This window comes from Spinacia oleracea, chromosome 3 (assembly GCF_020520425.1).
Source record: "Spinacia oleracea cultivar Varoflay chromosome 3, BTI_SOV_V1, whole genome shotgun sequence".
Classification (NCBI taxonomy): Eukaryota; Viridiplantae; Streptophyta; class Magnoliopsida; order Caryophyllales; family Amaranthaceae; genus Spinacia; species Spinacia oleracea.
The window spans coordinates 3,482,561-3,495,002 of record NC_079489.1 but is presented as its reverse complement, the minus strand read 5'-3'; the positions used below and the strand labels follow the sequence as shown (position 1 = coordinate 3,495,002).

Sequence of the window (12,442 nt, the reverse complement as noted above, 5' to 3'; positions counted from 1 at the left end):
GACTTGCAATATTCCATTTCCAACACTCAATTGAAACATTCATGGACGAGTAGGTTAATTTGAGTAGCCTTTTGCATTTGGTGGTAGAAAATTATCGAAAAGGAGAAGAGGCAAATGAGAACTATTAAGTGGAGAGGAAAGAGAAACATAGAAGAAGAAAAAGACTCATCAGTATTCATTTTTTTTACTCGTTTAATTTTCGAATTACAATTTTCTCCCAAAATGTAGCGTAGTGATAGAAACTTGTATGGACTGGAGTTTCTGATATATTAATTAATATTACTTAATTAGTATGAAAAAAGATATTTATTTCCATTGTTTATTCTCTCAAGACTTCATGTTCATTTTTTTTTTTGTCATCATGTTCAATTTCAATTGCTTCACGACGTCGTTTTAGCTCATATGCAGTCAGCTTTACGTGCATAGGTATGCATCTAAAAATCTGGGTGATAATTTTGATGTGGATTGTAAGGTCTAAGGAGGTGAAATTGTACTACTCCTAATTTCCCATTACCCATCTCCTAACCAAGCCCAACCCAAATAATGAATAGAAAACTACAATAATAGGACTTTGAACTTAACTAATTTAAACATTTGGTAGTTTGCCACTCTGATAAGGAAAGATACACGATTTCTAATAATTTCATATCACAGAGAGTCAGAGAAAGACCAAAGAATCTAAAGTCACCCTATCTCAAAGAAAGCCTAAATGCCTAATAGATAAGAACAAAATACATGAAAATAAAACAACTAAACTAAACAAGAAAATAAAACAACTAAACTACAGAACAACTAAACTAAGGCCAAAGCTTCTCAAGGAAGCTAATACAAGGGAGGTGTGGGCAACAATCAAGCACAACCGGCAACTCAAAGGCGGTGTCGACACATGAAACCGACACCACGCCACAAACCAAGCGCAATCACCACGGACACAAACACATGCAGCGGCCATCGAAGACGAATACGGCGACGACGGTGGTTCACCGAGTTGGACCAAAGCTAGATCGGGAAATTAATATTCATCTTATTGTCAACATTTATAGTCAAATGCATCTTAAAGATGCTTAGATGCTAGCCATGGCAATAAGCCGGTCGATAAGCAAGAACATCTTGCTTAAATTTCTGAAAAATAAAAAAGACAAATGGAAGGATGCAGAGGGAAAAAAACCATCATCCATGACCATGACCATGACCCTGCATCTGAAATCGAAATTGGTCTGAGATTTGATAAATTGGAAAAGTTAAAGGGGGCTTGAAGAAGAAGACATGGTAGAAAAACGAAAAAAATTCTGCCACTCTGATATGAGTATATACACAACTTGATAACCAAACAAAAAAGGTGAACAACACAGTTTCTACTTTCTACACAAAGATGCAAAAAATCACAGCACAACTCTTATTTCTGTTCATATGTATAGCCTATTATGAATCATAAAGGAAAGATGCAAAATCCAATTTTTAACCTGTTCTCACAAACTGACTCCACTAAGAACATCCTAATCAGTAATCATTTTGTTGAAGCTGGAATATCGTCAGTGAGCTTCTTCGCACTTTGTCCGGGCTTATGTTGGCCTCCTCCCTTAACCTGAGAAACGCCACCAACGGAAGTTAAGCTTGTATGTTATTTGCAAAAGGTGTAGATTATTATGGCACGCAACCAAAAAAGACAGATACTTTCAAATCTTAGCCTCTTGATTGATCCTTTCCTTTATAATTCTAGAAACAATTACATAACAACCAGAACAAAGGATATAGTCATATGAGCAGATGAATTTTTCCAGTGAACAATAACGGCCTCCATGGCTCCACACATGAAACCCCGAAAACTTGACAATAGGTCTCTAACTCTCTATCCATGTTTTAGGAAACAACCTTGATCGAGTTTAGTAAAAATATGATACCTTTCACAAGATACAACATCAACATAAAGTCATGAGCTCTGATGGCTTGTTATATAATGAACTTGTGAGTATTTTTAAGGAAAATGTCAAAGTCAACACTTATGGCCCATTTGTGGGCTACAATAACTGATACAAAAGGTAATACTCCCTCCGTGGCTCCGTCCCTTAATACTCGCACCGCTTTCCTTTTCGGGCCGTCCCTTAATACTTGCACCGTTTCTATAAATGGAAATCTTTACCAACATTATATTATTTCTCACACTTACCTACTACCCCACCTACACCCCTACTCCCTACAAAAAAACATTTAAAATTCACATCCCCACTCACTACTCCCCACCCCTTACACATTTCCCACTAACAATATTAAAAAATACCCCACTATCAACTAACACCCATTAAATTAATAAGTCAATTGAAATGTCTTAAACTCCGTACCGGTCAAACCGGTGCGAGTATTAAGGGACGGAGGGAGTAAATATATGTGTCATGCTAATATCCATTGTGAAGTAGTTGTTCAACCCAATAATCTCTTCTTCGTCATAAATTTTCATTATCATCTATTACATACTTCACAAAATCTTTACCGGTGAATTGGTGACATTGGTGGGTAATTAATAGAGCGTAAATGTGTGAAAAATAGAAGATTTAAATTAAAACAAGAACTCAACATAGAATTTTTGTCAAATATATAGGCACCATTTAGGATCCCCCCCCCCCCCCCCCCCCGTCCCCTCCCTCCCTCTCCAGCCTCAAAGGAAAACCGAAAATAGGAAGCTAAGCCTGAAAGACTCGAACCTGGCCTCAAACAAGTTATATACCCTGTCCTCCAACGACATGTTTCATATGAACTGTCTCCAAAAAAAGTGGCACATCTTTATCTATCAAAATCGGCCAATTTTCTGTCTTATCATTCACATTGTAAATGCAATGTTGTTGTTTGTTTGTAAGTTTTTAGCTACATAAACAACACAATGTACACTCAAACCAATGACAATCCTAGATTTTCTGAAACAACACATATCCTTGACAGAAAGCAGAGTATCAGAACCATTTCATGAAATCAGATGAAAAACAGTATTTATAAAAATGATGCTACTGAGATGATTCACATTATAAACGCAAAGCTAAACGAACAAGAAAGAACTGGGGAAATAAACGAGGAACTAAATACTTACAAGAGCCTTTTGGCTAGTCAACCTCCGGATTGATGGAACACGTGCAACTAAGGTAGCAGCTGTAATTGCAGCGACACGTATTCTGCATGAAGTAGGTAAAATTGTGAGCGTCACTTTTTCAGGACCATATCAGTCAATTGCAACTGAACTTGTCAATTTCAATGGCTAATACCTCTTATGAACATCAATATATTCATCTGTTTCATCTACAATCTCCTCCTGTATATGCAAAGAAGATCACATGAAGTGAGTGATTACAGTAGTTTAAGTAGAGGAAGGAGAAAAGAATATACAGAGCAAAAGTTAAAGCTAACACCCTCTACAGTATGAGATTTAGTCAGTAATCCTAGAAAGGTGTGAAAGTTTGATGTTAAAGACTGAATTTCTTTAGGTAAGCCGTTATATTTGGCCCCTTGCATCAAAATCCAATACCCAGAAAGATGGCTACAACATACAGAAAATAAAAGCTGGGGCACAAAATTCACCAGCTGCTCTAGGGGGCTTAGCTGCTGATTGTATTAATCCAAAATTGGATGCTTATTGTTGACCACTCATTACGACAGGTATTGAAAACCATAGGAAAAGAAGGAACCACAGCAAGGTTGAATGCCACATACTTCGTATAAAGTATGTGTAAGCATTGCTTCATCAGCTTGTTAAATAAGCAGAGTAAATCTGAATATAAAGACAAGGAACTTGTCCTTTTTGCCGTTAAAAATATAAGTTTCAGAAAAAACAGGTTTGTGTGATTTCAAACGGACTCGAACTAACATAAGCAAATTCAATTGTCAGGTAAGGTTGTATTGATGTATTCCCATAAGCGCAAATCAGAGAAAGGGGTTTTCAACTGAAAAGAACAAAGCCTAAGTCCCATATTTTCAAAATCCGTTTCTCCATTTTGCCTGCCTTAGTCTACCACATGTGCCAAACTAGCACTTGAGGAACACTATTCAACGGGAACAGAAGTAGATTCTCAAATGCACAGTACTACAGTATAAAAAAAAATTAAAAAAAAAAAGAACTACCCAGTGCCATTTGCCCATTATCCCATATTACTTGAACACTTCAAGTAAACGTTCTCCTACTTTTTCTCTCTCTAACCCCTACTCCTACTTTCTCTCACTAAACATCCACATTCTGTTGCCTTTTCTCTCTTCATCCATTACTCATAATCTCCATGCCAATGCAATTATGTCAAATAACCTTAGACGTAGGGAGTATCAAATACTTCATACGAAAGTATGAAACTTAGTGCAGGAATCTTTTCCTAACACCTATAAAGTGGTCCTAAAATCAGTAAGGGTCCTAAAATGGTGTAGCTTGGTGATGTGGGAGCAACCACATCACTCGCCCTGACTGTATTATCCTGCCGCCTAGATTCAGCTGATCTTCCATTAGGGAATCTCACCCTTTCTTCCTGTAGACCTTTACACTTCCTGATCCTAATTATCTTGTAGTAAAATTCCTTTATTGACACCAAAAGAATTATAAATAAATAAATAAATAAAATCTACCTGCAAAAGCTCTTCAAATACATCCTCAAGGGTGATAATGCCAATAACTTCTTCATCCCCAATAATCTCTACTGGACTCAGCAAAGAGTTCGATGAATTATCCTGTTCTGAATTATGCCCATTCTTGTTGCTTTCTTTAGAGATTTCATCAATGTCCACAATACTCTCAGAGTTGTCACTTTGCTTGGACAACAAAGGAGTAGCTAAGTCGGACTTGACATCAGTAACATTTGACTCATTATAATTTTCAACTTCAATTATAGGCAAATTATGAATATTCTCTGCTTTTTCCTTCACCACAGCTGCCATATGACTCTGACCTTTCTGGAATTCATTCAATATGTCATACAAAGGCATGTCTGCTGGAACCCTGGAAAGCATGTAAGAATATTACTCCCTCGGTATTTAATCGGGAACTAGGAGTGTGATATTTATAGATTCTAGAACACACCTTGGAATATTCCGTATGGAAATTGCACTTACAGGAGTCTCCGTTTCAGGTCGTACCGTTAGAAGACTTTTAGTCTGAAAAGAAGAGTAAACTCCTTTAACAAGCCAATTCTAGACCATCAGAAGCAGTACATGATACGATGATAAACTTGATTCAAGAACTTGATACGCTGAGCGTACATAATAGTATAATTCTTTCCATTTTAAGATGTCACTCAATCCTAAAATGAACTTCACACTTTCCATTTTAGGCTGTCCCATAAAGGAAAAACTTCCTTTTTACACTTTTCACTTTCCTTATCCCTCCCATCAATCTTTTTCTCTTCCTTTCCAAACACTTTCTCTTGCCTTTCTTTTTTGTTTTTTGTTTTTTACCTTTGTTACATTCAACGACTATTCTTAATCTTCATGCCAACAGTAAGTGAGAAGTTCATTTTGGGGTGAAGCCGTGAAGGGAGAAATTCAAAAGCTCATGACTAGGACTTTTGACACCCACCAAAAGCATTCCAATTAAATTTTTTGGATTTCCAGAATAAACAGGTACTCGACTATGCCCACGAGCTTGGATCTTTCCCATTGTTTCCCTACAAAATGAAGTAGTGGCCAAATCAACAAACAAGCAAAAGTATCCTTCAAGGGGGGAAAACAACAGACAGACTGTAGAACATTCATCTCCCAATAAGTTCCAAATAGAGGAGATATAGGGGGAGATGTCGCAGATCCCACCTCAAATGCTGAATAAAAGTAGAGCTACCTACAAGCTTACCCCTCCCCCCCCCCCCCCCCCCCCCCCCCGCCAACCCGGTTCCCTGGCCTCAAGTTTCACAACTCAACTATTATAGCACAAATTTAGTACTCCCTCTATCCTCTATTATTTGACTAGCTTTCCCTCTATTGGAAGTTTCACAATATTCACAAAGTTCCTGATGAGAATAATTAAAGTAGAAGAGCATTTAAGATGCTTTGGTTGAGTATAAGAAGTGAGATACACCATTAAAAATGTTAGCCAAATGAATTTGGAGTTTTGGACGTCTCACAATATTCACCAAGTTTGGGAATTATGTAGAAGAGCATTTAAGATGCTTTATTTGAGTTAAAGATAAAATGTTGGCTTAATGTTTCTCCAAACATGAAAAATAACAGTGGACGAAGCTACGGAGGGAGTAAGATTGTGCATAACTTGGTTACTGAGGCATTCGAAAATCCCATTCAAATATGCAAACAAGTATGTTTAGACAACATCAAACCAGTATTCCATCTACACGCAGGATGTGAACCTCCATACTTTTCAAACCAGTACTCCATCTACACACAGGATGTGAACCTTCATATTTTCAACTTTAAGCTTTCTAATAGTATGCACTCCTCAGATCATGCAACTACCAGCTATGTGATTGTGCATAAGTATTACAACTTACAAGCTTTACAGCATCAGACATGAAGCAATAGAAAACAGAACAATTCATTTTCTTGCATGATCTTCTAACTTAAATGTGCTTAACAACACATTAATGACTTGGACTTGCCTTTCCCTATTCTAAGGCTGGGGGAGAGGGTAATATACACAAAGAATCTATATAGAGGAAAGAGCAAGATAAACATCATTACCAATCCAACTTTGAGCTCACGTCCAGGGAAAAAGTTGACTCAATAGGTGTCATTGCTTCCCGAGCAGTCTGTTCACCCAGAGTGAAAAGCAGGGACCAGAGTTTAGATAACAGTTTATATAACAAGGTACGTAGCAGTCTTACAGCCAGTTAAACATCTCCATAACATATAAAGCGTAAAAAGGATTCAGGACAAAAAATCTTCGGGAGGTATCGATGTTGGGTGTCATTATACTGGTAGCAGACAGAGTAGAGCAACTCTTGCAAACGGTGGATATTTCCACCGGAAACACAAGTAGGATCAGAATCAAGACAATGAGGTTCCTGTTGAATGCCCATATCCTTTACGCTCTAAACAAGAGATTGATTTCAAAAGGGTGGCCACAAATTTGACATTCCAACATTCCGTCCTGTACCCAGGCAGTTTAGTATTCGAAAGAGTGCAGTTTTGCTGAGCTTATTGAAGCATTTGTGGATCTCAACTTAAATCAAACACAAATGAACTCTAAGCGGTATGAAATAGCTTAAAAATATAAAGGTTTTTTCAGCAAATACCTTCTCCGTCAAATCTAATGCACCATTAATAATTGTTGTCTCATCATGAGTAAGTTCACCTCCCTGTCCAGCCTAAAAAAAATAAAAATTAAAATCTAATCAGTTGATGCGTGAGCAGTGAGCACCCATTAAGACAACTTAGACAACTCCTGAAGAAGACAGAAAATCTCAGCATTATCAACAAATCAGCTAATTCAGGAACTGATGTTATTGGAAGTTATTATGTAAATAAGCAATTCTATAGAAAGTAGCTTTACCGCTTCGCCATGAATGGAGACGAGTGCTTTCAGTTGAGCTCTCCTGAACAGTGCTTCATCATGTCCTAGTAAGAAGTCCAACACCTTGAATTGCAGAATTCTTTAATTGACAGAAAAGTTCCACACAGCACAAACAGTTCATAGTAATTTAAAATTATAGAATAACTGCCATTATCACCATCATCAACAATTTATAAAAAGACAGGTGAAAAAAGACCACTCCTCTCCTAAATATCCGCATAGAACAGGACGATAAAATAACCTTGTCCACTCTGCTGCAGATAGCACAGATATAACAAAAAAACTTCATCTTCTCATAACAATCCAGTGCATTGCAAGGAAAGTTCGACGTCTGAATGGTGTAGGTTATGCACAATCTCCATTATACAAGAATCTAAAGAGGAGTTCAAATATTTCCCTTCACGAATACTTAGTTGCCTAACTCAAGCAAGTCACATTCAGCTCCATGGCACAGAATTACAAGAAATTCATTCATCTAATTGATCAAGCAAGTCACTTTGTAGTGAAGATTACTTAGCTCCATGATACAAAGATACAAAAAAAAATCATTCATCTAATTGATATATGCTCACTAAGCTGTTTTTCAACAAGGAAATCCTTTACAGTTTGGGTAACCACGTTAGACATTGAACATAATCAACGGCAAAGAATTTAGCTACCACAAAAAATCGCCCGTACGGCAGACTACACAAAATGCTACATGGAATTTCGGAACATCAAGCATCATACAATTCCTGGTAATCCTACTGACATAATAATTGCATCACCTAGCAACAAAGAGGCCCAAACTAAAACCAAGAAATTTACCTTTGAAATCGGGAAAGAAATCGGATAGGTTACAATCATCAATACGCGTACAAACCATATAAAATTTGCACCAACAGCAAGGCCATATCTCGTGCATATAGCTTGGGGAATAACCTATCAGAGCCAAATTTGTGAGAAGGTATTAAGATGAATAAAAATAGAAACTTCAAAATGATAACAGAATCAAAAGCTACGCACCTCCCCAAAAGATAGGACCAAAGTTACAGATAGAATAATAGCTACATACTGATTAAAAAGCTTGTCCAGGTATAAAGGAAGTGTCTGCAGATGAAGATCAAGATGAAATCAGTTTTAAAGACTTTGAAGCCAAGTACAACTCTCAGTTTCAAGAAATTGTCAAACACAATGGTCCAGCAATATGCTAATGAGATCAACAGAGCAGAGTTAATGAAAGAAATCCGAGCAACACATCTTCCCTCTGCCCCAAACTTGAAGAAATGATCCCCTAGCATGAAATCATGTTTTAACTAACCCACTACACAAGTACGCAACAAGCATCCCAACATCATGAGAAGCAGGTGCAAACAAATGTATATTAAGTTATTAACACTTATACGAAAAAATTCGATGGACCTCCCCTTTCTTTGAGTAATCATCCTACAAATCACTTATTGTAGGAAACTCCAAAGTACTCCGTAGTAAATGTCTACATTCCTCCCATACAAGCTACTCTAGTCATGGACTTTTCTATTCCTATTCCCCTCAAAATCTTATTCACAAGTCACAATGTAATACTCCCTCCGTTCCTAAATAAGTGTCATGTTTTCCTAATCGGGCATTCCCCTTTACTTGTCCTGTTTCTATTTTTAGACGTACGCTTTTGTCACTTTTCCATAAATCATAATTGATTTTTCTTACACATTCCATATTTTCCCACTTTTTCATCCCCACATCCCCTTTTATTTGCACTTTATCAATAAACAATCATCTACTTTATCCCCTTTCCCATAAAAACACTCACAACATTGTTTTTCTTACATGCTTTTCTCATTTCCTAATACCCGTGTTAATGAGACACTTACTTAGGAACGGAGGGAGTATTGTATACAACGTTCGGGTCAACCAACAAAGAGCGCTGCAGATTGAGTTCATAATTGGACAGGACCGAACACTGAAACAGTGAAATGATCTGAAGCTATACCCATATCTCAACTAACAACCATCAATGAAGTAAAACACAAGTAACTTAAGTTACCAACAACAAAACCAAGTTCGTTCCAGGCGAAAAACACAAATCACAATTAATATCAAGGATTATCACCACCACCAACAACAACAAAACCAGGTTCGTTCCAGGCGAAAAACACAAATCAATGAACTAGGATTAATGATCAAGATGTTCAAATATGGATTCAAAGCATCAGTATACCTCCATGGCGGCTGCATTGCATAAAAGCAATGTCACTAGAAGTTGATGCTGCTTTTTAACAATAGGAAGGATAGAAGCTGGACAAAAAACACAACAATTAACACCCAATTCAATACCAAGCACAACAAAATTGCACATAAATAATTCCTAAAAATGTACACAAATCCAAACTTCTTATATTTTATTCAGGGGAGGATGGGGGCATGGATCATACCACCCACCATCTCCGAGACTTTAACCAACTAAGCTAGTTAACCTCCGCGCACACCCCCAACCATTGAACAGAAAAAACACAACAATTAACACCCAATTTAATACCAAGCACAACAAATTACATATGAATTATAAGCTAAATAAATTATTGCTAAAAATGTAAACACAATTTAATACCAAGCACAACAAATTGCATACGAATTATAAACAACAATAAATTATTCTTATGTACACAAATCAAAACTTCTTATATTTTATTCAAAGAGGATGGTGCTTCGATCATACCACCCACCACCCGAGACTTTAACCAATTAAGACCTAGTCAATATCCGCGCACATACCCCCAATTAAACACCCCCAATTCAATATGAACTTTGAAAACGAAATTGAATCAACTGAACAAATTAAATAATTAATAAACCAAAACCTGCTTGTTGTTGTTGAGTAGGAGTACCACTACGAGCAAGAATCTCCAAATCAACAAGATTAAAAGACATCAAACCAAGCGTTAAACCAGACATAAGACCAGCAAATAGAACGAAGACGATACATAACCCGGCGTAAAACCACCACCAAAAAGTACCGAAATCGATTTCGGAGCTTAACCGGTAAACCTCCGTCGGGTTCCACGCCATGGCTAAAGAGTTAAGCATCTCCAATTGCATCTCTTCGTCTCTTTGGCGTATGTGACTGTGTGTAATTTTGTGTCACTGTCTGTGACGCTGTGAAATGTGATCAGGAATGATCGGGATTTTTTCGTGGTTGTATAACTAATTATGGTTTTTTAATTATTGTTAATCGGGTCCTACTCCTTGGATCTTTGTCTCATATGTCGGCCAATTTCCCCGTGGTTGACTCAAATTTTAACGGGATATTAAGCGATTAAGTAGGTTGCGTTATCTTCACTTGATCTGATCTAATATTTTTAATTTTTGATCAAGCATAGTTCGATTATTTCTTGTTTGATTTGAATTTTGCAAATATTTTTTGGGTTGAACTTTGAATGCGTGTTAATTATTACGAGTGTTTTTAACTTTGTATGATTTGGTCTTTCTCTTCACTTGATCTGGTCTAACACTTTTAATTTTTGATTCGGTATAGTTCGATTATTTTTGGTTTGATTTGAATTTTTCGAGTATGTTTTTTGGTTTGTATTCTGAATGCTTGTTAACTATTACGAGTGTTTTTTACTTTGTATGATCCGGTCTTGTTCAAATTTCCTTATCTGGTATAGTTTGATCTGATTTTAACAAGAATAAGTGATAAGGTGTTGAATAATAATAAAAATAAAGCAAATAAAATATATGTAGTCGTAGTTTTCAACGCCGATAAAGTATACTCTCCATATGTGCAAATGACTAATAAGGATATTGTAAATGAGGGAACTCGAATAAGTACACAAACCTTCAAATTTTATCACTAAGGTCTAAGCCAAAATCTCATTAGTAAAATCACGTATTATGACATAGTTTAATGGTTGAGATTTTAATGTTTAGAGTTAAGGTTGGAGATTCAACAACATTTATAATTATGTGTATAAATTATATGGATTATGATGATATGGCTTAATGGCTAACACTTGTAAATCATTTTAATCCTATTCTAGTGGTGGACAGAAAAATTTAGGAATGGGCTAAAAGGAATTTAGACCCCCAACATTTCTTCAATTTTATCTTACTTGGACCTTGATGTAGTGGGCTTTTTTTCCTCCCATCTAACCAATAGTAAAGAGCTACTTAACTCATGTTACTGAGCTTATAATCACTATTTTTTTAAAATAAAAAATAAAAATTCCGCGAATGATCCACTACGGAAAAATATATTGGAGGTCAGGGAATTCGAATTTGAGATCTATCGTACACAAGTTCTCAATCTTAACCACTAGGTCAAGACTTCATTGGTATTATAATATTATTGTTGTCTAGTGTGAATTGCAAAGTCAAATCAATGAAACTTTAATCTAGCTAGTGGTCAAAACTAATGGCATCTCCATATTTACTTATCAATTCAAGAGTGAAAAGTTTTAATATGTGTTTATCTTTTCTGCTTGGTAAAATGATACCCTTTGAAAAAAAATACACATTATAATTTTATCAAGCAAAGTACAAACTATCTCACTCAAAACAACAACTCTTTCCGTATCTCAAGCAAACTTAATTAGCAGATTCTTAAGTTTGTTTCTTAAATTGATCGAGTGGATCAAACTTCCATATCTTGTTTAACAGATTCACATCCTACAAACACAATGGCGTAATGTACATGGAGTGGTGATTTGACTGAACAAAAACAAAAACAAAAACAACACAGTATGAAAATGCATTCATATAAGGATTACAAGCCTACAACCATGTGCAAAAGCTTGTTAAAGATGGAACCTATCTTTTTACTTATCTGTTAAAGATGATACTTCGTATATGTTATGTGGAGTGATAAAGTGATTAACATATCTTTTTACTTATCTATCTATATATAATTTTTTTCATTATTTATTTTTACAAATATTTTGTAATGATTCTTACGCACGTTAAATATATGCTTCATATCTAAGA

General features: G+C 36.1%; 1 protein-coding gene across 2 annotated transcripts; it reads right to left on the bottom strand.

The window, feature by feature from the left end:
• Window positions 1-1,267: 1,267 nt before the first annotated feature.
• On the bottom strand, window positions 1,268-10,670 carry LOC110784098 (DUF21 domain-containing protein At4g14240). 2 transcript variants are annotated; one of them, XM_021988502.2, is made up of 13 exons: window positions 10,321-10,662; window positions 9,681-9,757; window positions 8,489-8,572; window positions 8,291-8,404; window positions 7,463-7,546; window positions 7,206-7,277; window positions 6,652-6,719; window positions 5,540-5,627; window positions 5,045-5,118; window positions 4,594-4,963; window positions 3,252-3,298; window positions 3,080-3,161; window positions 1,268-1,585 (listed from the first exon to the last, which is right to left on the bottom strand). In XM_021988502.2, the coding sequence occupies exons 1-13, from the start codon at window positions 10,556-10,558 to the stop codon at window positions 1,508-1,510; spliced, it is 1,476 nt and encodes a 491-aa protein (XP_021844194.1). In that variant the 5' UTR covers window positions 10,559-10,662; the 3' UTR covers window positions 1,268-1,507. The 2 variants fall into 2 exon arrangements, with proteins under 2 accessions (XP_021844194.1, XP_021844196.1); XM_021988504.2 differs by lacking the exons at window positions 1,268-1,585; window positions 3,080-3,161; window positions 3,252-3,298 and having other exon boundaries at window positions 4,789-4,952; window positions 10,321-10,670.
• Window positions 10,671-12,442: the final 1,772 nt, after the last annotated feature.

What these genes read in the sequence shown, in the direction of transcription:
- LOC110784098 (XM_021988502.2), bottom strand. Translation starts at nt 10,558, where the DNA reads ATGCAATTGGAGATGCTTAACTCTTTAGCCATGGCGTGGAACCCGACG. An exon ending in TCCATACGGAATATTCCAAG is followed by an intron (nt 4,964 to 5,044) that starts GTGTGTTCTAGA and finishes CATGCTTTCCAG; the next exon opens with GGTTCCAGCAGACATGCCTT. An exon ending in TATTTGAAGAGCTTTTGCAG is followed by an intron (nt 3,299 to 4,593) that starts GTAGATTTTATT and finishes TTGCATATACAG; the next exon opens with GAGGAGATTGTAGATGAAAC.